This window comes from Salvelinus namaycush, chromosome 10 (genome assembly GCF_016432855.1).
Source record: "Salvelinus namaycush isolate Seneca chromosome 10, SaNama_1.0, whole genome shotgun sequence".
NCBI classification, from domain to species: Eukaryota; Metazoa; Chordata; class Actinopteri; order Salmoniformes; family Salmonidae; genus Salvelinus; species Salvelinus namaycush.
This window is the reverse complement of record NC_052316.1, coordinates 17,195,153-17,220,489: the sequence shown is the minus strand read 5'-3', so window position 1 is coordinate 17,220,489 and position 25,337 is coordinate 17,195,153. Positions and strand designations below refer to the sequence as shown.

The following is a 25,337-nucleotide window of genomic DNA, read 5'->3' as shown; positions in this document are numbered from 1 at the left end:
TCTACAAAGTATTGACTCACGGGTGTCATTTTCAATACATTGTGCTAAATTTTCTAAAAATATGTTTTCACTTTGTCATTATAGGGTATTGTGTGTAAATGGGTGAGTGGGGGGGAAATATATAATTCATCCATAAAAATATTGAATCAATTTTGAATTCAGGTTGTAACACAACAAAATGTGGAATATGTCAGTGGGTGTGAATACTCTCTGAATGCACTTTATATACACCGGATGGATTTACACGATGTACTGTAAATGTACTGAATGTACTGAATAAAGAATTCTATTTGTGTAATATTACTGCTAATGACTGGAGTGTTTGTCTGTCTGCAGGACTACGACTTGGAGATGGGCATGGGTGGAGTGTTTGTCTGTCTGCAGGACTACGACTTGGAGATGGGCATGGGTGGAATGCTTGCTCTTTCTGCGTTGGCTTAAGTGGGATGACCCGACACAGAGCTTGTAGGGGTTTGCACAAAAGGATGTCATGTTAGCTTGAATGCTGTTATTTAATGTCAATAAATGTCATTTACTTACTGTCTTTGTCGTTATTCTACACAATGCAGCGTTTGAGTGGTAAACTCGTTGATACGATTGTGTGAAAGTTATTTTGAGAAGTTCCCAAAAATATTTATTAATGCATGAAGTATTTTACCAATAAATTCAATTGGTTTACAAATGCTTGTAAATATGTTTTATTTTGTTTATTAACATTCCTGGAGTGAAGTTAACGTTCATACCGCATCAAATAAGAGAAGGCATTATATCCTCCAAATAAGGACATGCTACAACCATTTGAATGGAATTGCAAATAATTGGTTAGTCAGTCACTGAGAGAAACTGGTTATTGGTAAAATATTGTCTATAAAAATGTATTTGACACTCAATACTTTGTCCAACTGAAATACAAAGTGGTATTAGCAACCACTGTTACAGTTTAATGACTCATTTTACGCTTCCTTGCTACATAATACACATGTGGGCTGCTCTGAAGATTCAGAAAGATAGTTACATGTCACATTCCAGTTACTATCATAAAGGACACATTGTCTTGTGTTTCTTGTTGGATACATTGACTATTTGAAACACACAGGGCGACTTTGTTTCAACCCCCCATTGATATCCATGATTAACAATCAGGTTTAATCTGGGGGCGATTCTGGTTTTGCGCGGATGTCTTTCATTTCTCTCGTTGAAGGGGGAGGGGAGTGAAAGGAGGGGAGAAGGGATTTAACACAGACCGAAAGGGAGAAACCTAGATATTATGCGAGATGGACAAAAACGAGTAAGTACCCTACACAAAGTAATACCCATCTATATTTCTGATATTGCTATATTTGACATTAAATGTGTTGTTTTAGGGATGCATTGTTGCTAAATAGTATTTTGTCATCGATGAAAGGTTTTCGTGTGGGAGGCGTTTCGGTGGTCTCGAGTGTATCCGCAAACCATTGAACTGTAGGTAGTGTTCAGGGATTCCAAATTTAGTTACACACTTACTGGTGTTGCAGTTGAACTTTTCTTAATAGCAAACCATTTTTTTCTTAATAGTTCGAGTAATTCGTTTGGTAAGGAATTCGTGAGATAACTAACTACTAATCTAGCTCTAAATAGATAATTGTTTTATACCGAATATTTCAAACAAGTAATGTAATTAATGTAGCCATCTCAACCTATGAAGCCCCTGCCTACTTAGTCCATTCATAAAAAGCATTATGTAAACGACTGAATGACAAGTGATTTTGTCGTGATAAAAAGGACTCACGGCGTTCTCGAATTTTACCTATGTGAAACTTTGCCTGAATAATCTCCTTTGTTGATTTTGTGAAATCATATTGGTAATCTATACATACTTTGGTGATAGGCTACATTATAATGCTCTATTATAATGCTCTACTTTTGGAGCGTTCACGTAGGCTACCGCGCGCGTCAAATCAATGATTTATCGGATCGGCATTCAATAATGCAATGTTGGCGACGGTCCAATGTATTGCGGATGTAGCCCTCATTGCCCTCTCGAGGCAGGCAGTGATATGGCTAAAGGTTACGGCGGAGCGATATGCTGTAGTCTACGACAAAGAGCTGCGATAAATCGGGAGGGAGATCCCATGAATAGTGTTTGAGCCCTATGTCACTAATGGACGGAGTCATTGTATAAAACACGAAATGTAACCCCAAATATAAAAACGCTAGCAAAGAGAATCACTGAACACTTCACAGGAGAACATGGAGAAGAAAAGGTGGGAATGCTTGGCTCTCCCCAAGGGCTGGCAGATCGAAGAAGTGACCAGAAAGTCGGGTTTGTCTGCGGGAAAAAGCGATGTCTATTATTTTAGGTAACGTTACTGAGAAAGAGGAGGGTGTTCTCATGCAAATGTAGTCTACGGGCGGTATTACAAGGGGGTTGGGGCTCTGGGTTCACTTGGAGGGGGGTGACCTGGAGACAGAAAGTCGGGGAGGGGAGTAGCCGATATTACTGTTCTATTTGTGGCATCAGGGTAACTAGGCCACCTCTCATAGTGTAGTTCTACATAATTGTTGGATAAGGATCTTGGTAACCACTGTTTAGCCTATGGAGGCCTAAGAACCTGTCAACCTAGTGCAACAGAGTTAGGTTATGTGAATGATTGCATTACAAATAGCCTAGCCTGATTTTAAAGTCCTTACAATAGCCTTATCATTTTTATTTGACCAGAGGAACTAACTATTAAATAGTCGACTAGCCGATTGTTTAATAGCCACAGAGGAACAAACATGAAACCACAAGTTGTTCTTTTTTAGGTTAGGTGAGGAGGAGTGGGGGAGGCGGGTCGATTGTATAGTTTGTGGTAGGCTACCTTATACCGCATTTTGATTCTGTGGTGTGATGCACGCACCTTATTTTCAAGTGAATTGTCTCAATTTATGATGTTGAAAGCAAGTGCAAGATTTTTTGCATTAATTATCAGCAAGCACGGATGTTTCCATAGTTTGGTCAATCATACAAAGTTTTAAATGTTTTAGAAAATCGTAATGCATCAAAATAAACAGTGCATCAATAGGCTACGTATTTGAGATATAACTGGTTGTTATAGCAGAATATGCATTTCTATTGCTGATTTATCAACGCCTTTGTCCACGGATTAAGATCTAGATGAAATGGGCCCTGTCGTTATGCTGACAACTAACTAGGCAGTAGAAGGCGACCGGCCACCCGCTACACAATTAATTGTGAAACAATGTTTCCAATCGAATGTTCGAAATGTTGCAATATTTATTGCTCTTGATTGCCCAGTTACATTGTATCCCAATAGGTCATTTATCTGAAACTATTGTATACGTTTAATGGTGAATTGGTTATACATTTGGGAATATACAATACATTAACATGGACTGCTTATATAGTTTTTTATACAATTACACAAAACATTGGTAAATTGTTTTGTTGTTAAATAAATAAAATGCTTATGCAAAGACTCATTGTTTACACATTAATTCCATATGAATAATCTGTGAATAGTAAATCCTTGGCTGTGTTGGTTCTTGCATGATATCTTGTTTTACATCTACTCTTTATGTCTCCAGTTTTTTGTTGTTCAGCTTAACTTGTTTGTTGCAGAATCTGCGTGTCTGTCTCTGTCTGTTTGCAGCTTTCCTGATCTACAGGTAACTGCCAAAATAAAGGAAACCTGAACATAAATTGTCTTAATAGGGCGTAGGGCCACCATGAGCCAGAACCACTTCAATGCACTATGGCATAGATTTTAAGTGCCTGGAACTCTATTAGAGGGACGCGATACCATTCTTCCACAATAAATAACACATTTGGTGTTTTCTTGACGGTGGTGGAAAATGCTGTCTCAGGCGTCGCTCTAGAATCTCCCATAAGTGTTCAATTGGGCTCAGTTCTGGTGACTGAGACTGCCATGGCATATGGCTTAAATCGTTTTCATGCTCATCAAACCATTGAGTGACCACTCGTGCCCTGTGGATGGGGGCATTGTCATGCTATGGGGGCATAGCCATGGTAGCCAAAATAATGGCCTGTCCAACCTTTTTACACATGACCCTAAGCATTATGGGATGTTAATTGCTTAATTAACTCAGGAACCACAACTGTGTGGAGCACCTTCTTTCAATATACTTTATATCCCTCCTTTTTATATCCCTCCCTTTATATCCCTCAAGTGTTTCCATTATTTTGTCAGTTACCTTACCTCTATCTATCTCTCTACCTTTCCCCTCTTGCTAGCCCCTGGTCAGTTGTCCATAGCCTAACACTATTGTCTGTTTCCCCCCACACCTAGTCCAACCGGGAAGAAGTTTCGGAGCAAGCCTCAGCTGGCTCGTTACCTTGGCAACCAGATGGACCTCGGCTCCTTCGACTTCCGCACGGGGAAGATGCTCATGAGTAAACTGAACAAGAACAGGCAGAGACTGCGCTATGACAACAACAATCAGACCAAGGTGAGAGGGTTGTCTTCTGAAGTAATATTTCTAGACACTTTGGACAAACTCTTCTCATTGACTGCACCCTTATTCGCTGTCAAACCAGCCGTTAGAAGAAAAAATGAATGCAGAATAACGTGTTTCAAGACTTTTCTCCCAGGTGCTAAGGATAACCCACATATCTAGTATTTCAGAAACAGCACTGTGGCAACATAGTGTTGGTTGTCACTGTCGACTAATGTTTCTTTGTGTGTCTTCAAGGGCAAGCCAGACCTGAACACATCACTCCCCGTCAGACAGACTGCTTCCATCTTTAAGCAACCTGTCACCAAGGTTACCAACCACCCCAGCAACAAAGTCAAGACAGATCCACAGAAAGCCGTCGACCAGCCGAGACAGGTAAACACAGCCATTAGCCTGTCTGCTATGTAATGTAAACTACAGTTACATTGAGTTATATGCTTTTATTCCTGAAGATAATTTTGACTAATGAGACCAAATCTAAATCCATTTGTATTTGTGGGTTTTTTCACAGCTTTTCTGGGAGAAGAAGCTTGGTGGTCTCGATGCCTTTGACATCGCAGAGGAGCTAGTGAAGACAATGGACCTGCCTAAAGGTCTTCAAGGTAAGAGTCCCGTGTGGCTATGCTCAACCAACTGGGGTCCTGTGTGACTCAGTTGGTAGAGCAAGGCGCTTGCAGCCCCAGGTTTGTGGATTTGATTCCCACAGGGGACCAGTACGGGTAAAATGTATGAAAATGTATGCACTCACTACTGTAAGTCGAATAAGAGCGTCTGCTAAATGAATGAAATGTAAATGTAAGAGAGAGAGCCAAGTATGATCCCCATTTCCTGTTATTTTTTTAATGTCTTCTCGCTACTGGGATTGTGAACACCCGTCTGTCTTCTAGGAGTTGGACCTGGATGTACAGACAAGACTCTACTGTCAGCGATAGCCAGCGCCCTGCACACTAGTGCAGCCCCCATCACCGGTCAGCTGTCTGCAGCCGTGGAGAAGAACCCAGGGGTGTGGCTCAACACATCGCAGCCCCTTTGCAAGGCCTTCATTGTCACTGACGAGGACATCAGGTAGGCTACACACAGGAGTGTACACTATATCCATGGAGTCCTATCGGTGCCGAAAGTAATGGCACCTGTTAATTTCTGATGTAATTTAATGAATGTATAAATTGAATAACTGAATACATTAATGGAATTGTATTTCAACATTATGACACAATGCTGATTTTCCTTTGCTATTTTCATCTCAGTCCATATCTCTAAATGCTTTGGTGTGTTATCTGCTCATGGTGAGTGCAGGAAGCAGGAGGAGCTGGTGTACAGTGTGAGGAAGAAGCTGGAGGAGGCTCTAATGGCGGACATGTTGGCTCATGTGGAGGAAGCAGCCAGCGAGGGCGACTCACTCGAGGAGGACAACGACGACATGGAGACTGTATAGCAGAGGTAGGCTACTGTTCAAAGGTGTCAGTATTGTTGAAAGTTGGGAGAGATGGAGACCCGTACACTGTCAAAAGAGGAATAAATCCAAAACTGAGGCTTCAATATAGATGTTTGACACTGATGATGGCTTGATGCCGAAACGTTTTAATATCTGCACAATGAACAATCATGATGCCCAATAAAACCTCTATTTGTGTATTTAAGCCTCAGTTTTGTATGTATTCCTCTTTTTATATATTTTTTACAGTGTGTATGTCTCTATCTCTTCCAGTATTCTCATTTTGATACCTACGCTCCTGGAACAGACACTATTTGGTTTAAAAAACCTTTAAAGTTGGTTGATGGCCTCCTTTTGTTGAAAATAAAATTGTGAGGGTTGTTCAGGCTCGTACAGCATTTATGGTTTCTCAATAGATGTCAGTGTTTTAATTTCAGAGCTGCGAAGCGTTACCACCCAAGGGATGACACATTTATAATATGATTTACTGTCTGTATTTGTTTTGTATTTCAACAAATCTCTTCCTCTCTCCTCTCTTCCAGGGTGATGGGGAGTTAGAGTAGTTTGGATGGGTTTTTCAACACCTTATCACAGGACCATGAAACAGGAACCCTGTACCAATCCAACCAAAAGAACTGCCCACTTTCCACCTACTACCCCTCTGAAGCTTTACCTACCTACCACCCACCTCGCCCGCTGGTTGGGCTCTTCTGGCTCCAGTGCTAAGAAAGGACTTGGACTGAGCCATTCTGAATCAAATAATTTAGCTAATAATCAATCTTTCTTTTGAAAAAGAGAGCATCAAATAACTTTGACAGCACATAGTGAAAGGAGAGCGATTTACATACAGTATGACAAATTCAGTGTTCAATGATGTAGTTTTATTTTTTACAAGACATTGTATGAATTTTCTGAATGTGAGTTATATGTTGTGACAATCATGTCACCCCCCCCCCCCCCCAAAAAACTACTTTTTAAATGTATTTGGAGATTTTCAATTAGTAGTGAATGCTGTTTTTCTTTCTGGGTTTCTAATGCACTCCATGGGGATCGATGGACCATAGTGTAAGGGTACTTTGGTACAGTTTATAGGGCTATGTGAGAGAGGCTTTGATGAGAGGGAACAATATAGTTGCCCAAATGATGCACTCTAAAGCATGTCTTATAGTCACAGGACAGAGAATTAGTGAAAAATGATTGAATCGTGTTCTCAAGGAAATATCCTTGTCAAATATCCTTGTAGTCCATTCAAACGCCTTACCAAGTATTGACCAAAGATGGTTCATGTCATTTTTGGAAAGTCTTACAGTATTCTACTGTAGTTCTTTTGTTATAGCATCATATTCAGCTTCTCAATAGCTAGTGATGTTTCCACATGACACTGAGTTATGAGTGAAGTCATACTGTACATTGTTAAAATGGGTACAATGGTGTAGAAGTGACTTGGACCCTTCTCTCCTGCATTGTGTAGATTTGATTCATTTTAACACTCATTGTGCTCACTGAAGTTGTTGGTTTAACGTTGCTGTTTCTAGCCAATGCATGTTTGTCCCATGGCCATGCTTTTTTAAATGTTTCCAATAATGGGTCAAAGCCATCACAACACTTGCTGCCTCCATTATCTTGTGCACTGGGTGCCAGACAGAGTAAACTAAGCAGATTTTGTTTGAATAAAGATTAAGGGCTGGACTCAATCTGTATCGTGGAAGATCTGTGTTAAATTTGAAGGTAATTTTTCGACATTCTGTCGACATATGCAGCGTTTACCGTGAATGTAGTCTTTTAAATGCCTTTTTGGGCCGGCAGGTAGCCTAGTGGTTAGAGCGTTGGCCCAGTAACCGAAAGGTTGCTGGATCGAATCCCCGAGCTGACAAGGTAAAAATCTGTCATTCTGCCACTGGACAAGGCAGTGAACCCACTGAACCCACAAGGCAGTGAGCCCACCTAGGCCTTCATTGTAAATTAAGAATTTGTTCTTAACTGATTTGCCTAGATAAATAAAGATTTGATTTTTTTTTATTACGTTTTTTTTTTTAAATATCGAGCTATAGCGTGGATTTTCCACAATGTAGATTAAATCCAGCCCAAAGATTCTCAGTGTTGAGAAAACTAATTGCGCTTTGTACATATACCCACAAAGTTTGATGTATGTTTGAATTGTCAAGCTCAATGAGATCCCTATCCAACATCAGCAGGCTGAACTGAATTTTATGTTACTGAATAAAATGTATCGGTATATCAACAGAATACGGTTTCATTTTTCCTTTGTCAGTTTTTGTCTCTATTTTGATGAGCCATACTTGATACTTCCTTGTCTTGTATCTTCTGAATACTACAGGTGTTTAACAGTGCTGAGAAGGCAACCACAACTTGGGGTTAACTGCTGCGGTGAATGAGACCGTTGAAGAGAAGTGCTTGTAAATCCTTCCATCTCAATCACCTCCTCGAGATTAACAGTTAACCTGACTGCTGCCTCTCAGGGGTTTTCATGTCACTGTCAAACAGAACAAAGTGCAAAGGGACAGAGCGGTGCTTGAACACACTCATAGGGGAGGAGGACACAAACTATCTCGGAGAGGATACCCTTGTTGCCTTTTTGAGTAATTTAGGAGACCCCTTCTGAAATTGGTCAGGGTTTTTGCAGGCAGAGGGTTCATATCTGGAAAAGATTATGATTGGAACTATGGAGTTGTACGCCAAGGTAAGTGTTTGAGCCTGTATGTCTGAATAGCGGAGTAGACTTCCTTCTTTTTTGACAGTTTATTTTCAATGAAGTCATAGTTTATCCAGAGGGTTAAGTACCTTGCCCAAAGGTAGGCACATTGACAGATTGTTCTAGTTGGCTCTGGGATTTGTTTTCTTCTAGTTGGCTCTGGGATTCAAACAGCAACCTTTCAGTTACTGGCCTAACACTCTGAACCACTAGGCTACCTTTTGTATGTAACACGAGGGCATAATCTTAGTAATAGAGATGTAATAGTTGGAAATGCTTTAAATGCCCATGCTCAAGGAACTAGACTCTTCTAGCAATGACACACACAATATCATATTGCACAGGAAGTATTGTGTGTTGAGCAAAGAGGTTGCCATCACTGGGATAGATCTGCGAGAACATAATGAGTAATCCAAGATGAGACAGAGAGGGATGACGGACGTTAATTCTTAACGACATTTAGGGTGTTTTATGCTGATGGACGACAAATGTCTTGCTTGGGTGGGACCTGGCAGTAAAAGGCACACAGAGTAATAACAGACTTTAGAGCAGTAGAACAGATAGTGTCCTGTGTGATGTAATACTATCCTCTACAGCTGTGTTTTTGGCCAACTGGCAGTTGGGCCTGTCCACCTGGTGTGAAAGTGATACAGCAAAGGGTGTTGGTCATTAGTACAGGAAATCCCCCTCAATGCATGCTCACTTTTTCACTGGGTTTCTTCAATGAGCTCAACGTTTGTGATAACGTTTATTTCTGTAACAGGGTGCCAGTGTGTGGGTACCTGATCCAGAGGCAGTGTGGGTATCAGCCAAGCTCCTCAAGGACTACAACCTTGGAGATGAGAATGTGGTGCTGCAGATCAGCGATGGCAGGGTGACACACTCACACACAGTCAAGAGCTGGCATACTGTAGATGTATTGTTAGTCGCTCTGGATAAGCATTTGATAATGACAAATATTGAATGTGCCACCCCTCTAGGAGGTGCAGTACCCAGTGGTGCCACCCTCTGGCCTCCCCCCTCTGGCGAACCCTGATATTCTGGAGGGGGAGAATGACCTCACTGCTCTCAGCTTCCTACACGAGCCTGCTGTTCTACACAACCTGAGAGTCCGATTCCTGGACTACAGCAGTATCTACACCTACTGTGGTAAGGAACAGAGAGAGACGGAGAGAGAGCCAGAAAGAGATTGGGGGTGGAGGTCTTTCTTCAGATGCTGTTTTGCCAGTGGACAGATATATGCAGCTCCTGTGTGCTCCTGCTTTTATGATTATAACCTCATAATCCCATCTTTACTAGGTGTAAAGTTCACAGGGACATGGCCTCCTCTCTTTGGCTTCATACAAATTGGTTCTCTATAAGATGCTAAATAAACATTAACCTGAGAACACATGCATCTTATGTGATTGCTGTGATATGTTGCAGACATAAACAATAATCGAAGCAGTTTTGATATATAAAAAGTCATAGGAAAAATAATATTAATATCTTGTATTCTTACAGATTCCTTTTATTCGATTAATAACACTGTCATTTACAGTGGTGGAAAAAGTACCCAATTGTCATACTTGAGTAAAATTAAAGATACTTTAATTGTCACGCCCTGACCATAGAGAGCCCTTGTTTCTCTATGGTGTAGGTCAGGGCGTGACTGGGGGTATTCTAGTTTATTATTTCTATGTGGTGTTCTAGTTTATTTTTCTATGTTGGTGATTTGTATGGTTCCCAATTAGAGGCAGCTGGTAATCGTTGTCTCTAATTGGGGATCATATTTAGGTAGCATTTTTCCCACCTGTGTTTGTGGGATATTATTTTATGTTTTGTGCATGTGCACCACGTAGTCACGTTTCGTTGTTAGTTTATTGATTTATTGTTTTGTTTTTGCTAAGTTTCACTTTATAATAAATATGTGGAACTCAACATCCACTGCGCCTTGGTCCGTCTCCACACGTACGTGACATTAATAGAAAATGACTCAAGTAAAAGTGAAAGTCGCCCAATAAAATACTACTTGAGTGAAAGTCTAAAAGTATTTGATTATAAATATACTTAAGAATCAAAAGTAAATGTAACTGCTAAAATATACTTAAGTATCAAAAGTAAAAGTTTAAATCATTTCAAATTCCTTATATTAAGCAAACCAAACAGCCCGATCTTGGTTTTTTAATTTACGGATAGCCAGGAGCACGCTCCAACACTCAGACATAATTTACAAACAAAGCATGTTGGTTTAGTGAGTCTGCCAGATCAAAGCCAGTAGGGATGACCAGGGATGTTCTCTATAAGTGTGTGAATTGGACAATTATCCTGTCCTGCTAAGCATTCAAAATGTAACGAGTACTTTTGGTTGTCACGGAAATGTCTGGAGTAAAAAGTACATTATACAATGTAGTGGACTAAATGTAAAAGTTGTCAAAAATATAGATAGTATAGTACAGATACCCCGAAAAACTACTTAAATAATACTTTAATGTATTTTTACTTAAGTACTTTAAACCATTCACACCAACTGCTCATTCCAGGGATTGTGTTGGTGGCCCTCAACCCGTATGACCAGCTGCCCATCTATGGAGAGGAAGTGATCGATGCCTACAGTGGGCAGGACATGGCTGACATGGAGCCTCACATCTTCTCTGTGGCAGAAGAGGCCTACCGCACCATGACCAGGTCAGGGGTTAAAGGTCAAGGGCCAGGGGTCACCCTAGTCTTTGGTCTCCATTTTATATGCCCTTTGTTACCTCAAAACATTGTCGTTTTGACTGCTCCTTGGGGGGTTGGGCCAGGGTTGTTGTTCTTTGTAAAGAGCTCTATACAGATAAAATAGCCGTGACACGAGAGAGCCTTTGATCAGATCTCTTTAGTTGCCCTGTGTGACAAATAGCTCTGTAAATGACAAGATTATTAAGAGGGTAGTTGTCTATGTATGCAGGGAGGAGAAGAACCAGTCCATTATAATCAGTGGGGAATCTGGAGCAGGGAAAACAGTCTCTGCTAAGTTCACCATGCGCTACTTTGCTGTGGTGGGGGGAGCAGCCCAGCAGACCAGTGTGGAGGAGAGAGTACTGGCCTCCAACCCCATAATGGAGGTACTGACATGTGGGTGAATGAGTACTCTTAACCTGCAATGCGGTTCACGCACATTTTTTTTTGAAGAGTGTGATTTTGGAAAAAGCATGTATTTTGCATATAAAAAATTAGTACTGTATTATATCAGTATTCAGTTGTAAAGGTAATAGCTAAAACAGTGTAATGTATCATATTTGTAATTCTTTCCTTTACTCTTTAGTCCATTGGGAATGCTAAGACTACACGCAATGACAACAGTAGCCGGTTTGGGAAGTACATTGAGATCGGCTTCGGACGGAAGGGGGATATAATTGGGGCCAACATGAGGACGTACCTGCTGGAGAAGTCTCGAGTCGTCTTCCAGGCGTCACAGGAGAGAAACTACCACATCTTCTACCAGCTGTGTGCTTCTAGAGACCTGCCAGAGATGAGAGTCCTCAAACTGGGTGAGACTGGACCACAATGTATTCAGGAACTTATTACAACGTCAACAGCAGGGAACAAATGAACGTCAATGGGTCTAGCAGTGTATTTCAGAATGTGTTCATTATGTGTTTTGATGTGTGTTTCTGCAGGTGGTGCGGAAACGTTCCGCTACACGAACCAAGGAGGACAAGATTCCATGCAGATCCCAGGCACTGATGATGTAGTAGATCTGGAGCGCACTCGCAATGCTTTCACCATTCTGGGTATACAGCTTCTATATTAAACACGTCTATGCTAACATGTTTACTCTGACTGTAGTGGTATGCAGTTTGAACATGCCGGTGTTGTGTGTACTCCTCCAGGTGTGCCTCCTGACCAGCAGATGGAGCTCTTCAGGATCCTTGCAGCTGTTCTGCACCTGGGCAATGTCAACATCCAGGCCAGTGGGAGAGGTGGTGATCGAAGTTACATTGATGTAAGACTTTTTGTTTTTTCTTACATTTTTGTCCAGTATTTCCCTGAAACTCTCTCACATAATTCGTTAAAATATTCCATAACCAGGGGGAGGAGCATTCCCTGTCGGTGTTCTCCAAGCTGCTGGGGGTGGAGCGGACCCAGATGGCCCACTGGCTGTGCCACCGCAGGCTGGCAGTAGGGGGAGAGATGCTGGTCAAGCCCATGCCTGGTCAGCAGTCCCTAGAGGCCCGGGATGCCCTGGCCAAGCATGTGTATGGTCAGCTGTTCACCTGGACAGTGACCCGGCTAAACTCAGCCCTCCGAGCCCAGAGCGAGCAGCCCAAGTCATTTATTGGGGTGCTGGACATCTATGGGTGAGTAGAAAGGGCAGGGGTCACACTTTAGACGAAGTTGTTGTTATACCTGTAATTACGGTAATGACTGTAGTAACAACGTGTTGATTTCCCTTTTTGTCCATTTCTCTTTGGCAGGTTTGAGACGTTTGAAAGGAACAGTTTTGAACAGTTCTGTATAAATTACGCCAATGAGAAAGTGCAGCAGCAATTCAACAGGGTGAGTCACCAAGTGTGTGGGGTTAGACATCTATATGAACGTGTTATCCTCATGTCCCCTCGGTAACCCTTGGTCTCCCTCTCCTCCCCTCACCCATGCAGCACGTGTTCCAGTTGGAGCAGGAGGAGTATGTCCGCGAGGGGCTGCCGTGGAGCAGGATAGAGTTCAGTGATAACCAGCCGTGCATCACTCTCATCGAGGGACAGCTGGGCCTGCTCGACCTGCTGGATGAGGAGTGCAGGGTCAGTCAGTCACAGTCCTGGTTTCTATCAAGACCACATTGTGTTGTGTCTGCTTTGTGTTCATGTGTCCAAACCGGTTTGAAATACAATAAGTACATGTACTCAGGATATGCTGTGCTTCTAAATCATCACTGAGTGCACTGACAAGGCATGAACGCCTTGTGATGGATTTGATCCCCCACAATTTCAAAAAAATATGTATATGTAAAACAAAAGCAAGTCCTGCCAGAAAAATAATTATCCTATTAAAAGTCAAACTTCAAAGTATTTATATAAAAAACAGAAGATTTATCAAATGTACATTGATCCAGAAAAACCTTACCTCCCATGGTGTCTGTTTCCTTGATCAGATGCCCAAAGGTTCAGAGGAGAGCTGGGCTAGGAAGCTGTATGATCAGCATCAGAGTAACAACCCCAGTCCACACTTCCGCAAACCTCGAATGTCCAACACTGCCTTCATCATCCTGCACTTTGCTGACATGGTGAGCTAGTTATATTAGCCAGAGTATATTAGATGCCTCAGTTTGACCTGTTTACAGAATGTGCTGGTTGCGGTAAAGTATTTGACTTAAACTTTCTTCTTTTGTTTGTCAGGTCCAATATGAATGTGATGGGTTTTTAGACAAGAACCGGGACACAGTTTTTGAGGAACCCATCAACATCCTAAGAGCCAGTCAGGTATCACCTGTCAATGTTTTAAATTACAACTATGATGATCTGCATTCACACAGTGAGGATCTGCAGCTTCCCCTGTCAGAAGTCTTGGCTCACTTTTCTTACCTCCCTGTCAGTTTTGAGTGCATCTGAAGAGTAGAGGAATTTGAGGGAGGCTCACTGAGGAACCAGATTTCAGCTGTCCACTTTTGTCGGACTGGGGTGAAATCTAGGCTGAGATCAAGATCCTAGGGTGAAATGGAGGACAGTAGAGGGAGAGATGAATCCTTTTTAACGTGCTGTAACCCGGTCTGTCTGTCTCTCCGTCAGTCTGAGCTGGTGTCTGAGCTGTTCCAGCAGAAGCCAGTAGGGGGCAGTCTGTCCATCTCAGGGGGGAAGTCCTCTCTGCCCAATGGCAGTCTGCGCTCTGGCCCTGGGAAGAGAGCTCAGCGGGAACACAAACTCACTGTGGGCTTCCAGGTACTATATGTCTCCCCCTGCTGTGGCCAAGCAACACCATTCATTTCCAGCTTTTAACAGTTGACAGAATGTATTTGTTTTCTTGCTGCCATATAATGTCTGTATTACTTCATCCATGGCTCGTTGCATGTTGTTGTATGTTCTATGGACTGTAGGACAGGAGTGTGAGTTTGTGTGTTCCTCCATGTTTCTTCAAACAGTTCCGTCAGTCTCTGCAGCTGCTGATGGACACTCTGAACAGCACCACCCCCCACTACATCCGCTGTATTAAGCCCAATGACCTCAAAGAGCCTTTTATGTGAGTCAGACCCCTGTGCTCCAGCCATGTGTGTGTGTGTTTGTGGTGGGGGAGGCGTGTGTGTGCGGTGTGTTTAACAGTGTGTATAATGTGTGTATTATGTGGAGAGAGGTGATGAACAGTATGTTATCTGTGTTTGTTGGGTGTGTATTATGTGTTGCGTTGTGTGTATAATATCAATATTGTCAGTAGGGGTGTGTGTGTGTGTGTGTGTAGCGTGTTAAGCAGATTTCTCCTCTCAGGTTTGACCCTAAAAGGGCCGTCCAGCAGCTGCGCGCCTGTGGGGTGCTAGAGACCATACGCATCAGTGCTGCAGGCTACCCATCCAGGTACACAGCACATTTAACATCAGCTTCACCTTTGGAATATTCACAGATAAACCCATCACATATACAGAAAACTGATGCATAGTAGCATAGTTATTTCACCGATGCAGAATACTGTATCTGTCCTGTAGCCACCAACATCTATGAAAAACGCACAATTAAAGATCTCAAGAGTATTTGTACTCACTCTGTGAAAATGTGTCCCTCTCTTCCTTCCACCATCTTGGTCCCAGGTGGACCTATGCAGAGTTCTTCAGCCGGTACCGGGTGCTGCTGCGCGGGGGTGAGGTTCAGACCCAGGAACAGATCCAGGCGTCGTGCCAGAGGGCCCTGCCGGGGCTCATTCCAGACCCAGAGCAGTATTGCTTTGGGAAGACCAAGGTGTTCTTCCGTGCTGGGCAGGTGGCTCTGCTGGAGAGGCTGAGGGCAGAGAGACTGAGGGCGGCCGGGGTGATCATCCAGAGCTGGGTCAGAGGCTGGCTGGGCCGCAGGCGATACATCAAGACGCGCTGGGCAACACTCACCATCCAGAGATACACAAGAGGAGCCCTGTCTAGGCGGTGAGAGCAGAATGACTGTGGCACAATAGCACGTCAATCTGCTTTACACTTTATACTGTCATATAGTACAGTGTGTCTCAGCAGTAGGCTACCTACATTTGTCCAACTATTTAAGCGACTGTTCTGTTCTGTGTGATCTAGGCTGGCAGACCTTCTGCGCTACACCAAGGCAGCGCTGGTCATCCAGAAGACATACCGTATGGTGGCGATAAGACAGATGTTTCTGATGATCCGCGAGGCCACCGTCACCATCCAGGCTTTCACCAGGGGCTCGCTGGCACGACGCCAATACAGACTGGTGAGGAAACGCTGGCACAAAGGCCCCAGAATTTTTTTATCAATGCATCTAATGTTGTTTTTTTTACAGCTTTAATATAAAAGGCATTTCATACATGTAATAACTTAAACCTCCAGAGATAAGTCAAGGCAGGGCTCCAGCCCCAGGAACTATTCCTCAGTAATATCAGATCCAGATTCTAGACTATCCTGATACATTGAGTGTACAGGAACACCTTCCTAATATTGAGTTGCGTCCCCTTTTGCCCTCAGAACAGCCTCCCACAGTTGTGTCAAGTTGGCTGGATGTCCTTTGGGTGGTGGACCATTCTTGATACACACGGGAAACTGTTGAGCGTGAAAAACCCAGCAGCTTTGCAGTCCTTGACACACCTACTACCTACTACTTGCCTGGCACCTACTACCATACCCTCTGAATGGCACACACACACAATCCTTGTCTCAAGGCTTAAAATCCTTCTTTAACCTTTTTTCTTTCTTCAGTCTCCTCCCCTTCATCTACACTGATTGAAGTGGACTTAACAGGTGACATCAATAAGGGATCATAGCTTTCACTTGGATTCACCTGGTCAGTCTATGTCATGGGAAGAGGAGGTGTTCCTAATGTTTTGTACACTCAGTGTCCTTAATCATAACTGTGTGCAATAATATAATGCATCTCTTCTATCCTCTCCCTCCCCAGGTGGTGGCAGAGCGGGCTGCGGTGCTGCTCCAGTCTGCAGTGCGTGGCTGGCTGGCCCGCCTTGCTTACAGGAGGGTGAGGGCAGCCATAGTGTTGATGCAGTGTTGTGTGAGGCGGCGGGCAGCCAGGAGGGAGCTGCTGAAGCTGAAGGCAGAGGCTCGCTCGGTGGAGAAGTTCAGAGAACTCAACAAGGGCATGGAGGTCAAACTGATGCAGCTGCAGCTCAGGGCCGACCAGAAGGTGAGATGCTGGGGTCATGGAAGGTAGTGAGAAAGGGATGGGTGGATGTGTAGAAGGGTGGAGAAGCCTGAGAAGGGGATGGTGAGGGGGCTTAGAAGAAGATGGGTAGAGGAGACCAGGTGTTTCTAGGGGGCTGGTGAATTTTGATGAGCTGTTTAGAGGTTTTGGTACATCCAGAGTGGAAAAAATAAATGTGCAAAATTAATAATACAGAAGTGAACCTTTATGTGTGTGTTTATGTGCGTGTTTATGTGTGTGTGTGTGTGTGTGTGTGTGTGTGTATGTGTGTGTTTATTTTTTGTGTTTATGTGTGTGTGTATGTGTGTGTTTATTTTTTGTATTTATGTGTGTGTTTATGTGTGTGTTTATGTGCTTGTTTATGTGTGTGTTTATTGTGTGTGTATGTGTGTATGTTTATGTGTTTATGTGTGTTTGTGTGTGTTTGTGTGTTTGTGTGTGTATGTGTGTGTTTATTTTTTGTGTTTATGTGTGTGTGTATGTGTGTGTTTATGTGTGTGGTTATGTGTGTGTATGTGTGCGTGTTTATGTGTGTGTTTATGTGTGTGTTTATGTGCGTGTTTATGTGTGTGTTTGTGTGTGTGTTTATGTGTGTGTTTATGTGTGTGTGTGTGTGTGTGTGTGTGTGTGTGTGTGTGTGTGTGTGTGTGTGTGTGTGTGTGTGTGTGTGTGTGTGTGTGCATGTGTGTGTGCATGTGTGTGTTTATGTATGTGTGTGTGTGTTTATGTATGTGTTTATGTATGTGTTTATGTGTGTGTTTATGTGTGTGTGTCCAGGCCAGGGAGAGCGTTGCTCTGAGAGAGACCCTCCAGGCGGAGCGTAAGGCCCACAACACTGAGCTGGACGCCCTGCGGGGGGCGCTAGTTAAGCTGGAGAACCAGTTAGAGACCCAGCTCCAGACCCAGCAGTCTCAGCCCAGCACCGCCATCACAGAGGGGGAGACGGAGGAGAGGAGGCGGGCAGAGGAAAAAGCAGCCCAGGAGATCTTACGACTCACACAGGTAGGTCTTGTTGGTCCTAATGGATCCGAAACAGCTCTTATGCTTTTCTGCAGAATAGTGGTATTTAAGGTCTCTCCTCTTTCTCTGTTTACAGGAGGTGCAGGCCCTGTGGGTTGAGAGGGACTGTTTGGGGAAAGAGAAGGAGGATCTGACCACTCGATTACTGGAGCAGGAGACAGCTCAGGAGGGTAGGTCTATTCATAACAGGTATCTGTTTTCAGTGCGTCTCTCTCAATTTTCTTTGTAATCCTATGTTTTATGTCTGTGCATCCAGAGAGTGTAGTACAGGCTGTGGCCCAGGAAGGTAAAGCTCTGACAGCAGAGCTGGATGAGGAGAGGAGGAAGTACCAGGGTCTGCTCAGAGAGTTCACCAGGCTGGAGCAGAGATACGAAAACCTACGGGAAATGAGCATGCTCACTGAGGTACTCACACATTATATTCAACTCCATATTCCACTAGCCTGGGTGCCGGCCTTTCTGTTTTGCCTATGTGACGTATCAATGTAGCATTGTTGAGAGACACTCAGGTTATAATATTCAACCTCGCTGAAAAATATGTTATATCTCTGTGTTACCGCTGCAGCACTCTAAGGGCTACAGACGGACAGATTCAAACCAAAGCCTGATCATGGAGCCCCCATCTCCGTCCCCGATGTCGCCGCCCTTTTCCGGGCCCCCTACCTTCCCAGCCACACCTTCCTTCTTCGGCCTCCCTCCCTTCCCCTCTCCGGAGGAGGTGAGGAGGGTTAGTGTGACGTCCCCCACCGCAGAGAGGAGGGCCTGGCTTAGCTCTGACACACCCATGGTGAGATGCACTCCCTCCCTCTGGATGGCTCCCTAACGGGGAATCAGTAGGAAATGTGTGGTTCAGTTCTACTTATCAATCAATATGGCTCCTGTGGCTGAGACTGTGCTCTGTTCTTTACCCAGGACACTTTGATGGAGAATATGGGTGTGGCTAAAGACTCAGCCGGAAAGATGACCGGAGAAGACCTGTGGCACGCCTATGATGCTGTACGAGTGGCCAACAAGTCCGTCCCTATTCCCTGATCAATACGTTCACAGCAATATTGTTATATTTTATCATTAAAAGAATACAGATGTATTCTACCCTGTCTGTGTGTAACTGTCAGGTTCCTGGAGAACCAGCTGCGTAGCCAGCACTCTCAGGAGGAGGCAGAGCTGGAGGCTCTGCGGCTGCAGGCTAAACGGACGTGCTCTGATCCCTCCCCCTCTGCAGACCAGCAGGTAGGGTCTCGTATGAGCGGTCTGGGAGCATCAGGTGGACTACAGTGCAGATTCTGTTACTTTGAGCATCACCGCTGTAAACGTGTCATAATGGCCCTGCATGTTTACTTACTGTTCAGTACCTGGTGGAACTGGTGGCAGCCAGGGAGCAGGAGGTCTGCAGACTGAGGAGAGAACTGAAGGAGCTGAAACACACAGTCACACTCAGAAGACTACTGCCACAGACAGGTCTGGACAACACTCAACTACATACTTGAAAAATGTCTTGACCGAAATGTCTACAAAATAAATGTGTGGAGGGACACATCGATATCTATCATCGATATCTATCATACTTGTGTGCTCGTCCCCCTAGGCCCAGTGCTGGCCCAGTCCACAGAGGATTCCTCTGCCCCCCATGCCAAGGCTGGGACTATCACAGGGCTGCTGGAGTGTAGGAAGAGGGATGAGGCCAAGCTCATGAAGACCCTCATCACAGGTAGGACCCCTAACCCTAGCTCCATCTGTATAATTAGTGAATGTGCCCTCTAACCTCCGTGTATGTTCCAGACGTGAGGGTGGACAGTGTCCTCTCCCTGCCCCCTGGCCTGGCTGCCAGTGTGCTGTTCCTGTGTGTACGCCAGGCAGACTGCAGCGGAGACGAAATACGCGCCCGCTCTCTCTGCACTGCTGCTGTCACTGCCATGAAGGGGGCTCTGAAGGTACATGCCCGCGCACGCACGCACGCACGCACGCACGCACACACGCACACACACACACACACACACACACACACACACACACACACACACACACACACACACACACACACACACACACACACACACACACACACACACACACTTTTCAGTCATGGCTCTCTTACAGGTTTGTTCTTATTCATTTGTTGTGTCTTTGTTTTCCCCTCCTACCAGAAACACTGTAATGATGTGGACATGACAGCACTGTGGCTGAAAAATGCCTGCCTTCTCAATGACCTACTGACCCAGCACTCCAAACAGGTAAGGCATCGACATCTCTCATCAAAATGTCACCAATGTCATGTTATTATCACTAAATACTGTCACATGTTATTATCACTAAATAGTGTCAGGAGTTATCACTAAATAATGTCAGGAGTTATTATCACTAAATAATGTCAGGAGTTATTATCACTAAATAGTGTCAGGAGTTATCACTAAATAATGTGAGGAGTTATTATCACTAAATAATGTCAGGAGTTATTATCACTAAATAATGTCAGGAGTTATTATCACTAAATACTGTCATATGTTATTATCACTAAATAATGTGAGGAGTTATTATCACTAAATAATGTCAGGAGTTATTATCACTAAATAATGTCAGGAGTTATTATCACTAAATAGTGTCAGGAGTTATTATCACTAAATAGTGTCAGGAGTTATTATCACTAAATAATGTCAGGAGTTATTATCACTAAATAATGTCAGGAGTTATTATCACTAAATAATGTAAGGAGTTATTATCACTAAATACTGTCATATGTTATTATCACTAAATCGTGTCAGGAGTTATTATCACTAAATAATGTCAGGAGTTATTATCACTAAATAATGTCAGGAGTTATTATCACTAAATAATGTCAGGAGTTATTATCACTAAATAATGTCAGGAGTTATTATCACTAAATAATGTCAGGAGTTATTATCACTAAATACTGTCATATGTTATTATCACTAAATAATGTCAGGAGTTATTATCACTAAATAATGTCAGGAGTTATTATCACTAAATAATGTCAGGAGTTATTATCACTAAATAATGTCAGGAGTTATTATCACTAAATAATGTCAGGAGTTATTATCACTAAATAATGTCAGGAGTTATTATCACTAAATAATGTCAGGAGTTATTATCACTAAATAATGTCAGGAGTTATTCATGGCCATGTAGGCTGACCGGGGAAATACACCCCTAGTTATTGAGTTCATGGAAATAACAGCCATTACATACATACTTCAACATGTGATTGACAGACAGTATTTGTGCTTGGTCTCTAGGATGAGGATTTGGTTCCATTGACCTCTGACCTGAGTGAGTTAAACCGTGCTCTGAGTGACCTCTGTATCCAGGCCTATCAGCAGCTCCTGTCCATCTCAGAAACCCGCCTGCAGCCCATCATTGGTAGGACTGACCAACTCCAGAACAATATCAAAACCAACCCACCCAGTCGACTAAACGTTTTATCATAGTTTGCTTTCATTCCACTACGTAATCCTTCAACAGTAGCTCCTGTTCCCCTGACCCACTCAATCCCTCCACAGTTCCTGCCATGCTGGAGAGTGAGATGATCCCAGGACTGTCTGGGTCGGGGGTGAAGCTGGGGAACTTTAGGAAGCGTGCGGGGTCTGATCCCAGGGCCGTAGAGAGGAATGCAGGGGAGACCCCTAGTATGGCTGCAGTGCTGAGGGAGCTGGGTGCCCTCCACACGGCCCTGTCCCGCCAGGCCCTACCACCCACCCTGATGGAGCAGGCCTTCCGCCAGCTCACCCACCTCCTCTCTGCCTCTGCCCTCAACAGCCTGCTGCTACGCAAGGACATGTGTAGCTGGAGCCGTGGCTTGCAGATACGGTCAGAGGACAGAAACACATACACACATACACTTATACACACAGAGGGCCTGCCCAGGAACAAGTTTCAGTAAAACATATGCAACCAGATGTCTAATATAAAGCTAGGGCTCTATTCAATCTGTATTGTGGAAGTTCGGCGCTAAAGCCCAATTGAAATTTAAAGGCAATGTTCTCGCCCCGCGTTGGCTTCGACTGCATTCACAGTAAACGCTGCATATGTCATACCAAACGGAAATGACCTTTCTATTTCTATCGTGCAATCTGTAACGCTTCAGCATTGAATAGAGCCACTAGAGTTGGTTTATAAAGGCGACAGTTTTCATGTAGAGTACCAGGTGACTGTTGGACCTGACTCCATTCTTTTTGTTCTGCTGGATTCTGCCAGGTATAATGTGAGTCTGCTGGAGGAGTGGCTGCGGAGCCGTGGGCTGCAGGCAGGGGGAGCTGTGGCCCTGTTGGAGCCTCTCATCCAGGCCGCTCAGCTCCTGCAAGTGGGCAAGAAGACAGACGCTGACGCACAGGCCCTCGTTCACACCTGCACTGCCCTGTCTACCCAGCAGGTGGCGGCCTTATCACTATTACTACACTATTACATTTAAGTCATTTATTGCAATGGGTGGTTTTTAAGCTGGTATTGGCAGGGTGAAATGTTCAAAGTGTTGTAGATATTATTTAAGTAGAATAAAACCAATATGATTCTGTGAATATTATTCCCTTCACTAGAGAACCATGTTCTTTTTATACAGTATATGTCTATGTACAACCACACATCCTTGCAGGGCTAAGCTAACTGTGTCTCTGTTCCAGATTGTGAAGATTCTGACCCTGTACACCCCTCACAGTGACCTAGAGGAGAGGGTGACACTCAATTTTATCCGCACAGTGCAGGTACAGTACCGTAATACACACAACAGTAATGTAAACTTCTCATTACATGGCATATTGAATTTTCAACTGAATGAATGAATGACATTTTATTTTCATGTCAAATCGCCAGTTGGCAACCCATCCCTTATGGGATTAATTGACACATCAACATTACAATCATTTACTGTGACAATTCAGTGATAATTATTGTGTGACAGTTGTGACTGTTGTGACAGTGCTCTTTACACCCACACAGGTTGTCTGAAGTCCATATACTGACTGTCTTCACTATGTTTGTGGTGTGGTCTGGTTACCAGTAGTGCGGTTGTGTTACCAGTAGTGCGGTCTGGTTACCAGTAGTGTGGTTGTGTTACCAGTAGTGCGGTCTGGTTACCAGTAGTGTGGTTGTGTTACCAGTAGTGCGGTCTGGTTACCAGTAGTGCGGTCTGGTTACCAGTAGTGTGATCTGGTTACCAGTAGAGTGATCTGGTTACCAATAGTGTTGTCTGGTTACCAGTAGTGTGGTCTGGTTACCAGTAGTGCGGTCTGGTTACCAGTAGTGCGGTCTGGTTACCAGTAGTGTTGTCTGGTTACCAGTAGTGTGGTCTGGTTACCAGTAGTGTGGTCTGGTTACCAGTAGTGCGGTCTGGTTACCAGTAGTGCGGTCTGGTTACCAGTAGTGCGGTCTGGTTACCAGTAGTGTTGTCTGGTTACCAGTAGTGTGGTCTGGTTACCAGTAGTGTGGTGTGGTTACCAGTAGTGTGGTGTGGTTACCAGTAGTGCGGTCTGGTTACCAGTAGTGCGGTCTGGTTACCAGTAGTGCGGTCTGGTTACCAGTAGTGTTGTCTGGTTACCAGTAGTGTGGTCTGGTTACCAGTAGTGTGGTGTGGTTACCAGTAGTGTGGTGTGGTTACCAGTAGTGTGGTTTGGTTACCAGTAGTGTGGTCTGGTTACCAGTAGTGTGGTCTGGTTACCAGTAGTGTGGTCTGGTTACCAGTAGTGTGGTTGTGTTACCAGTACTGTGGTCTGGTTACCAGTAGTGTGGTCTGGTTACCAGTAGTGCGGTCTGGTTACCAGTAGTGTGGTCTGGTCACCAGTAGTGTGGTCTGGTTACCAGTAGTGTGGTCTGGTTACCAGTATTGCGGTTGTGTTACCAGTACTGTGGTCTGGTTACCAGTAGTGTGGTCTGGTTACCAGTAGTGCGGTCTGGTTACCAGTAGTGCGGTCTGGTCACCAGTAGTGTGGTCTGGTTACCAGTAGTGTGGTCTGGTTACCAGTAGTGTAGTCTGGTTACCAGTAGTGTGGTCTGGTTACCAGTAGTGTGGTCTGGTTACCAGTAGTGTGGTCTGGTTACCAGTAGTGTGGTCTGGTTACCAGTAGTGTGGTTGTGTTACCAGTAGTGTGGTCTGGTTACCAGTAGTGTGGTCTGGTTACCAGTAGTGTGGTCTGGTTACCAGTACTGTGGTCTGGTTACCAGTAGTGTGGTCTGGTTACCAGTATTGCGGTTGTGTTACCAGTAGTGTGGTCTGGTTACCAGTAGTGTGGTCTGGTTACCAGTAGTGTGGTCTGGTTACCAGTAGTGTGGTCTGGTTACCAGTAGTGTGGTCTGGTTACCAGTATTGCGGTTGTGTTACCAGTAGTGTGGTCTGGTTACCAGTAGTGTGGTCTGGTTACCAGTAGTGTGGTCTGGTTACCAGTAGTGTAGTCTGGTTACCAGTAGTGTGGTCTGGTTACCAGTAGTGTGGTCTGGTTACCAGTAGTGTGGTCTGGCTACCAGTAGTGTGGTTTGGTTACCAGTAGTGTGGTTGTGTTACGGTCATCATTTCCTATCTGTTCCATCAGGGTCTTCTGAAGGAGCGTTCAGGCGGTCAGCCTCCACAGCTGCTGATGGATGTACGGCGTGTGTTCCCCGTCACCTTCCCCTACCTGCCGCCCCCACCTGTCCGCGCTGACCAGCTGGACATCCCAGACTCCCTCAAGATCTCCTTCCTACGACGGCCTTAGAGGAAGCAGTAGTTATTCACTGTGGATTACACTCTCTTTTGAAGTTTTGGTCTTGCTACCTCGGGTCTTTTTCCTGCAGGCTATACAGTATATCAAAGTAATTGTAAGTGAATAATACATCAGTCATTAGTATTCTGTATCAGGCATTCTTTCAGTAGCACAAGTATAGGACTCTTACTGCTACTCTTCCTGTGAGGGTTATTGTGCTGTTAGAATGGCCATATGGATTCTTTCTCATCTCTTCCAGAGTATTATCTGTACTAAGATTACAGTATTGCCTGTCTGCTGATTGACATTCCCCTATTTGATGCATCCCACATACTTCCGTCCCTACCCATGTGTAGTTTTCCACTGGGAAATGTTGTACGTTGGAAGTGTGTGCTTAATATATTTTTTAATTGTTAATAAGTTCCAGATATCAGAATTTATAATTGTATAATGTAAACTTAACATGTTTTTCACTCTGATCCATAATGAACACTATGAAAAAGACTTCAGATTTCCTGTAACATTTTATTGGAAGCAGAAACGCAGCAACGCTGCACCTCAACCCTCAATAAGAACAACCAGAATTAAAAAAAATTAGAAACATCTTCAGTATAAAAAAATGATCTCATGCGAGTACTTTGTACCACTACACATCATCAGTAATACATATTTATATATTCACAAACCTCTGAAAAATAGAAAATAATACTCAA

At 43.9% G+C, this 25,337-nt stretch overlaps 2 protein-coding genes across 3 annotated transcripts; both read left to right on the top strand.

Moving 5' to 3' along the window:
• Positions 1-1,205: 1,205 nt before the first annotated feature.
• On the top strand, positions 1,206-8,124 carry LOC120054460 (methyl-CpG-binding domain protein 3-like). 2 transcript variants are annotated; one of them, XM_039001881.1, is made up of 7 exons: positions 1,206-1,288; positions 4,290-4,449; positions 4,693-4,830; positions 4,967-5,057; positions 5,343-5,520; positions 5,752-5,895; positions 6,433-8,124. In XM_039001881.1, the coding sequence occupies exons 1-6, from the start codon at positions 1,275-1,277 to the stop codon at positions 5,888-5,890; spliced, it is 720 nt and encodes a 239-aa protein (XP_038857809.1). In that variant the 5' UTR covers positions 1,206-1,274; the 3' UTR covers positions 5,891-5,895; positions 6,433-8,124. The 2 variants fall into 2 exon arrangements, with proteins under 2 accessions (XP_038857809.1, XP_038857808.1); XM_039001880.1 differs by lacking the exon at positions 1,206-1,288 and adding an exon at positions 2,037-2,339.
• Positions 8,125-8,573: 449 nt separating this feature from the next.
• On the top strand, positions 8,574-24,636 carry LOC120055193 (unconventional myosin-Vb-like). Its single transcript, XM_039003114.1, has 34 exons — positions 8,574-8,591; positions 9,367-9,477; positions 9,584-9,752; positions 11,126-11,270; positions 11,533-11,689; positions 11,890-12,115; positions 12,245-12,358; positions 12,458-12,570; positions 12,657-12,925; positions 13,043-13,124; positions 13,226-13,366; positions 13,717-13,848; positions 13,961-14,044; positions 14,351-14,500; positions 14,701-14,798; positions 15,041-15,127; positions 15,358-15,684; positions 15,826-15,982; positions 16,664-16,903; positions 17,699-17,923; positions 18,018-18,111; positions 18,198-18,346; positions 18,507-18,728; positions 18,854-18,954; positions 19,057-19,171; positions 19,291-19,399; positions 19,527-19,649; positions 19,721-19,872; positions 20,086-20,172; positions 21,193-21,316; positions 21,457-21,763; positions 22,151-22,325; positions 22,573-22,653; positions 24,475-24,636. The coding sequence occupies exons 1-34, from the start codon at positions 8,574-8,576 to the stop codon at positions 24,634-24,636; spliced, it is 5,046 nt and encodes a 1,681-aa protein (XP_038859042.1).
• The last annotated feature ends 701 nt before the right edge of the window (positions 24,637-25,337 follow it).